Source organism: Elephas maximus, chromosome 3 (genome assembly GCF_024166365.1).
Source record: "Elephas maximus indicus isolate mEleMax1 chromosome 3, mEleMax1 primary haplotype, whole genome shotgun sequence".
Lineage (NCBI taxonomy): Eukaryota > Metazoa > Chordata > Mammalia > Proboscidea > Elephantidae > Elephas > Elephas maximus.
The window spans coordinates 48,676,597-48,684,147 of NC_064821.1; the positions used below are offsets into that span (position 1 = coordinate 48,676,597).

The 7,551-nt window shown below is 53.8% G+C and overlaps 1 protein-coding gene across 1 annotated transcript in view; it reads left to right on the forward strand.

Annotated features, from left to right (window-relative positions):
- Positions 1–5,838, forward strand: part of LOC126071268 (collagen alpha-1(I) chain-like) — a 70,919-nt gene extending 65,081 nt beyond the window's left edge. The window contains exon 4 of the mRNA XM_049875503.1: positions 3,523–5,838. Within this exon, the coding sequence (XP_049731460.1) occupies positions 3,523–3,610 (88 nt within the window). The 3' untranslated portion in view covers positions 3,611–5,838. The remainder of the gene's footprint in view (positions 1–3,522) is intronic.
- The last annotated feature ends 1,713 nt before the right edge of the window (positions 5,839–7,551 follow it).

The window sequence follows — 7,551 nt, forward strand, 5'->3', positions numbered from 1 at the left end:
GGAGAAAATGTCGAAACAGTTAGAAAAATGTGCATTTTAAACATTTAAGATTTTAAAACGGGGTGTTTTAACACATACATACATACAAAACCCAAATACCATTTAGTCGTGCTCTTTACTAGAAATGACATAAAAAATCTGCAGATCCTTTTCTGAACATGAAGTCCAGGCCAAATGCCCACCCACAGTGGACAGACCCTGCATCAAGGTACCCCAAGAAGGCCAGCAAAGAACTTTGACGCAGGCACTAGACTAGGAATCTGAGCCAGGATGGGAAGGTCAACTTGTAGTGCTTCTGAACTCAAATGATCTAGCCCACTGGCCAAATGACTCAGTTTCCACTCTCAACCAGGGCTTGGGTTAAGGCGGAAGCAGGAAAAGAGAGAAGCTGAACTGCCAACTCCTTCACTGACAAGGGGCCCCCTCCACCCCGGAGCTTTCCTGCCCTATCACCCATACGGTGAAACGCTGCTGTTTTTTGAAGGGTAGGGACCATGCCTAATACTTTTAGCACCAATTCTCATGCCAGTGGATGCTCAAGAAATACCTATTGGGTTGAACTGAATTGTCAAGAAGGTGCTATCAGGAATTCTCTGGTAGGTGTAATGATTTTACACCATTTGAGGGCCAAACAAAGTACGTTTTGCCTGTTTGCCCCATTTGAGACAGCCCTCGTCGACTCTCTGGATTAATTTTCTCCACCTCTCTCAAGTCAGCTGAAAAATCCCAGTTGCTGTTGAGTTGATTCTGACTCACGGCAAGCCCCTGTGTGTCATGGTACAACTGCGCTCCAACAGGTTTCCAATAGCTGATTTTTTTCAGAAGTAGACTTCTAGACCTTTCTTCCGAGGCACCTCTAAGTGGACTTGAACCTCCAACCTTTCGGTTAGCAGCCGAATATACTAACTGCTTGCACCACCCAGGGGCTCTGAAGTCAACCTAAATCTTAACCAGGGGTCTGGCAGCTTTCCCACTCTGCAGCAATTACAGAACTCACACCAGTGAGCACACACCCTGCGCACGTGAGCACCTACAACAGAGTCTTTACTTGCCCTAAACCAAAGACCGAGGAAGTCCCCACTTGGGTATGATAATATGTGCTCTATAAAACCTCTTTCACCATGGACCAGAGAGGAAATCTCATGATATAGGAAAATGAGCTGCCTTCTAGATAATCACAGCAATTCACCTCTGAGTAGTGAGTTGAAGGTCATTCATACGTAGCATTTTAGTCCGAAGGGTATTCAGATTGGGCCTAGTCACTGCACCAAATCAGCATTAAACAAGTGGAACCATTAGGGCGAAAAGAGGAAATGTGATGGGCACGAAATTGAGTTGCTCAAGTTCTTAGTGGAGCTTGAGACTCAGAACAGAACCCCCGCCCCCAACAAGGACAAAGTCAGATCATCAAGTCAGAGGCTGGTGCAAGCCAGGGTGAGACTAAATCCCCGTCTCTGAATCATGTAGACTCTGCCCTGCGTTTGTTTGCTACTGTCGTTCTGGAACATTCCCCAAGCAAGACGTGGGCGTAACACCCACCAGAAAATATAAGGACAGATTGAAACGCTTTGCCACGGAACCGAAATGTTTGGGTCAGCCTTGCTCACGGGCCGTTGCCAACTGCCTTTTGCTGCCCTGCTCGAGGCTGGACAGCCCTCCCTGGGCCCACTGCTACCTTTCCGGACAACACAGGCACAGAGGACTCACCAAGCCTGCTACGAAAGAGACCCCACAACGGAAGCCACAGCACACCCTCTGTAACGCCTTCTACAAGACCTTTGTAAAAGGCGGAAAGGAGAATGCATGGTCCGGCAACCGACACAGATCCTGAAAGTCCAGAAGACTAGCTAAGTAAACTTTTTTTTTTTATTAAGGGAAACAAAAATCCCGAAAACTTTTCTGCTAAACCCGTGGGACCAAATGAAACTAAACCCCATTCTGCCCGCCACCTGGGCCGGCCGTGAGCGGCCCCGTTTCCTCCCGGCATCCTCGGGCGACCTCTGCTGGAGGAAGCCTGAATTACAGCACAGAGAAACTGACTGGGAGCGGCCAGGCTCAGGGGATCCTGATTTCCCAATTGAGAAGAGGAGGACCCCTAAAAGACAGGTAGCGTTTTCTACCCAGGCAGCTGACACGGTGAGAGTTGTACGCCAGAGGCGCTGCCAGACCTGCTCAAAGCCAAGCGTTCAGGTCTGGAGCAATACCGCCTCCAGTAAGTTTTGCCCATGGTTCTTAGGACCCCAAATCTGTGTCTCCTCTGGTCCCCGATTTCCTTACCTTGTCCTATTCCACCTGAGCCGGCGCACCTGACGGGTCCAGAACCGATGATCTCATTCTCGTCCCACACACCAGGTTGGAACGTGTCCCACGGAGTCCCAGCTCTGCCCCAGCTGCCACGTCCTTGGGCTAGTCGGTTAACATCTCTGAGCCTCACTATCCTCGTCTCTGAGATAGGGGGGCTTTGGACCAGGTAATTTCTAAGTATCATCTGACTTTGACTAGCGCATCTGCGAGGTTGCCATGCCTCAGCTGCCAGAGTTAATGCAGAAAAGCCAAGAAAGGTTCTGATCCTTCATCCCAACCTGCAGAGAATGAGAACAGCAGAAACCGCTGACTCTGCATTGGGTGAAAAGCAAGAATGGGCCGTGGGGTCGCACCCTGGGGTCAGGATCTAGTCCTGGTGCCTGCCCTAGGATCCCAGCAGTAGCTCAAGCCTTTGATGCCAGCCCCTACCATCCTCCGTGGTCTTCACAATCTTTGGGAGTCTGGGTGCAGCTGTCTTGCCAGGCGAGCACCCCAAAGTCCCACTGCCAGTGGAAAGCCAGGTCCGGTAATGTTCCCATAGCTCCCGCCTTTTCTTTACACCTCAGCCCCAGGAGGAGCCCCAGGACTCAGCTGGCCAGTTGGCTCTGCCTGGAGGGTGCAGGAGGTCCCTGGAGAGCTGCCTCTCCCTGCATCTTTGGCAGGGAGGCTGGCCGCCGCAGTACCGCGCCTGTCCCAGGCTGAGAAACGGGATCCCGGGGGCAGTCTGGGGCAGCCACAGTCCTGAGCAGGCCCCCAAAACTTATGACATCAGCACCGAGAGGGGTCTGCAGGCTCCAGTGGCCCTGCCATCTCATCCCTTCTCCCCTCCGCCCTCACGCCTTCCAGCGCAATGCAGGACTCCAAGGGCAGACACAAGGTGGAGACACTCAGCCAAAAACCTGGGGGTGGGAAAAAGCAGCCACCAGTGCGGAGGTGCCTCCGGTGCACGTTCAGGGTCCAGAGCAGCAAGTCCTCCGTCTCTGAACTGTCTCACCACTCTGAGCATCCCGAGAAGGTCAGGCTCCTGAGTGCAACGTGACATCACTTCCCATCCTGCCGGGAGACAGGGCTTTTGCCAAGAACGGCCCTTGGGGACTAGCCAGGCAGCATTTCCGTGCCACTGGCATAAATAAAGACATGCCCCTAGGCTGCTGTCCTGGGCAGGAGGTGCTGTCTGGACCCCCTGGGGCTGCCTGCTCTCTCTCTCTCTCTCCCCAGGCCCAAAGCTTCCGCCACCCAAGCCCATCACATCACCCAGGAGGGTCAGCAGCTACTGGACCCCACCCACATTTGCTGGCTCAGCTGACCTCTGCAGGGGAAGCCGGACTCCCCCATCTCTGTCCAAGTACTCTCCACATCCAAGTTCAACCTTCCTACAACCAACTACAAGACACCCAGAAAAAAACCATCCTCCCATTGCTTTTGTGCCTCCATTTGTCCCCATAAGCTGTTTCAGAAATCATGAGTGGAAGAATTCAAGCAAATGGCGAGAGAAGGTCCCTTTGCCCTCACCCAAGAGGATGCCTTAGTTGGGGATCGCTTCCTTACCCCTCAACTGTAAAGGCAGCCTTGCATTCCAAACTCGTGTCCAGGTTCAAAGTCAGAGATACAAGGCCGAGCCCAGAGACAACTTCACTGGGCTCATCTCAAAGCCTTCACTCTTCTAACTCTTCCAAGGCACAGTAAGTCTTATTCTTCTATGAAGTTTCCCAACAGCACCCTACACTGGGTGGGTGCTCAACCCCGGAGCACCTGGAAAAGTGGCTTGTCCTTCCGAGGCCATCCGTCCAAGAGCCCAGAGGCAGGGTCCCCCAGGTATCATCCTTACCCAGAAGCCAGCTGCCTCTGCCGACCGTCCCCAGCTCCAGGGAAGTGCAGGAGTCAGGAGAAGGTGGTATAAATCAAGTCAGGGCTCACTCACTGCACCAATCAGTGACGCCGTCCTGCACCCAGCCACCGGGAGGTGGCCGTGGGGGCAGATCGCAGCAGAGCTGTTGCCTGCCCTGTGCAGTGGTGCAGGGCCTCTGCATCCCTCGCTGCTGCTCCTGCTGCATCCGGCAGCTCTCACACTGCTGACTTGGCCGGCGGCGGCTGGGGCGGGGCGGAGGGCACGCAGCAGCCTGGGCCCCAAACTCCCCTGCGCGAGGAGCCGGGCTTGGCTGGCCCGTGCTGGGGCAGGACAGTGGGGGTGGAAGAGGGCAGAGCTGGAGAAGGCTCCTGAGTCAGCACTGGTGCACTGTGAGGCGGCCCAGGGAGCACCGTCCACAGCTTTCTGTCCCCTTCCATCCACGCCCTGCTGATCTCGGGGACCAGCTCTCACCTCATTGTCCCCCTCGACAATGCCAGCACTATAATGTGCCCTGGGGCATGGGAAGATAGAGACTTCTTGTTAAAGCCCAGCCCAGGCCCATAGAATCCTCTAGATATTACTGTAGGGTGAAGCTCACAGCTGTGGGGATCTGACACGTGGGCAGGGACAAGGGGAGGCCTTTTCCCCAGTCCCACCCTGCTGCAGCCCTGAGGCTCACTTGTAGGCGTGACATGGGGGTGGAAGGGGTGGTGATCACCAATGCATGGGATTTTCTGCTGGAAACGCTGGCCCCTCACTGTCCCAGGTCAGCGCTTGCCTTACCAGCTACTCAGCAGCTGGCTTCCAGGTTCTGCTACCTGGGAGGTGAGGGCATCCAGGGACCTGCCAGAGCTCAGCCGCCCCACCCCCATCCATTCCTGAGGGTCTCCTTGTCACCTCGGCTGCTCCACCTCCTTTTTCCCAACCACCGTGATGTGGCTATTTTGGCCCACACAGCCCCTGCCAGAGGGAAGGTAGCCTCTCACAAAGAGAAGACTGCGGAAGTGGGGCAGCCAAGAGGCACTCCCCTTGTCCATCTCAGGTGGCAGGATGTGTAATTCATTCCACAGCCCCAGTGGTGTCAGAGTGCTGGGCTCTAGAGTCACCTGCTCCCCCTGCTCCAGAACACACTGGTGATGTTCCTGTCTCACCTGACCTACGCACAAGTGGCAGAGACTCCTGCACATGGACAGGATGCCAGGGGCCAACAGTAGCATTTGCTTTGCAGCATTGCTGGTATGGAATGGAAGGTGCTCCTCTGCCATCCAGGCTGGACAGGTCAATCTTCGAGGCAGCACTGCTATTAGCAGGGCTCTTAGGATGTCCAGGAGGGAAGTTTGCCCTGGCCTCCCATCTCCATTCTCCTGCTTCCTAATACCTTCATCCTACAGGCAAGAGAAGGCTAGACATTCAGACACAAACAGGCCATCCTCACAGCTTCCAGAGAGTGGGACAATTTCTGCCAGGCATACAGTGAGGGTCCATCCTCAGCACCACAGGAGACCCTGGCCCTTAGGACCCCAAGGGCCCCTCTAGGTATACTGAGCTCTGAGTCATGTATATCCAAGGCTATTCATCTAGAAAAGTAAAATTGCTGTATATCACAAAGGGATTTCTGCAAACACATACCATGGTTTCTCGGGCAGTGGCCGAAGATGGTTTTAAATATATGAGGAATGTATAAAAAACGGATGGAGCGAGAGAAGGGGTGATGAGGGAGGAGAGGAGGGTTGCGAAAGTAGGCAGGAAAAAGACACTTCTAATGGGAAACCCTGGCGGTGCTGTGGTTAAGAGCTACGGCTGCTCACCAAAGGGTCAGCAGTTGGAATCCACCAGGCGCTCCTTGGAAACCCTATAGGGCAGTTCTACTCTGTCCTATAGAGTCACTATGAGTTGGAATTAACTTGACAGCAACAGGTTTGGTTTTTGTTTTTTTTTAGTTGGGAAGGGGGCTACGATTTCAGTCTGGAGAACACTTTTCTGGTCTAGGTGATTATGCCATCTAAACAACAACAACAAAAAAACACAAAAACCAAACCCAGTGCCATCAAGTCAATTCCAACTCATAGTGACCCTATAGGACAGAGTAGAAATGCCCCATAGAGTTTCCAAGGAGCGCCTGGTGGATTCCAACTGCCGACCCTTTGGTTAGCAGCCGTAGCACTCAGCCATTACGCCACCAGGGTTTGCTATGCCATCTAAGATGTCATAAAATATTTGGCTCTGAACCTATGGGTCCCCAAATGTGGCAGACTGTTAGGCATAAGCCCCTGCGTGTGCCCTCAAGAGCTTCAACTCCAATAGTCCCCGCTAGAGTGCAGGCAGGGTTTTCTGCAGATGACCCTGCAAGCTTCACACCTGGTCTAGCAAGTGCCAGAACACAGTGCGGGAGCCCACAGAGGTCACGTCTTAATGCGTGCCTGGGCTGTCACTCCCTGTGGCTGTTTCAGGGACTTGCCTGGATAATTTATGTCTGAGAGGTTCACAGCACATCGTTCGAGCTGATTTATCGCGAGACCTGAAGTTTTTCTGCAAAATGACACTTTTTTGCTTTGAGAGGTATCACAAGGAGCCCTTCCAGCACCTGGGACCACCCAGGCAGATGCCACCATGGACACTGAATGACATTACCCACAGTACAGAGCTGGATCCAAACCGCATGTCTGGGAATGGTACTCAGGCACAGCCAGCCAAGGGGCTCCTCCAGCTGTACCTACTGAGGCAGCAGCTGGCTTTGGGGCAGTCTCTAGGCCAGGTGCAGAGGATGCTGGGTCCCAGAGACCAGAGCTTAGGTGCCTCAGCTGCTTGTGAGCATCCCCAGAAGCAGGCACTGCCCCAGGGGTGCCTTCCCACCCATCATGTGCAATCCACATCACACGAAGCCCTACAGAGCCCTCCCCACTGCCTGACACCCCAAACATCCCCAGTCCACACTCATCCCATGCTTAAAAGCTGTAGCCGCTGCCCCTGTGGGGACAAATCAACCTGTTTCGAATTTCCCTCCAAAGAGCATCTCAGTAAACCCAAAAGAAGAAAACCTCGATCCCCAACGAATAAGGCAGAGAAGGCTGCATCTATGTTCCCAGAGTTCAAGTCAAACTGGAGAAAGATCACAGTAGAAATCAGACCTGCGTTTCCCAGGTCAATTCCACCTGGCTTAGAGAGCTAGTTAATCAGGCGCGAATGCACGCGGCAGAATGACACACTCCAAGGCAAGGGCTGAGCTGAAACTCCTCAGTGAGTCCCTGGTGCTTGTCCCCACCTTCCCCCTCCCGCACCCCCTCGCATGTGGGAGAAAGAACCCAACCCAAAGTGAAGGTGCTGAGTGTGCTTTGGATTTTGCCTGGGGCTGAGTGCTCCCCAGTGTGGTACCCAGAGTGGGCATCCTCCTCTCCCTC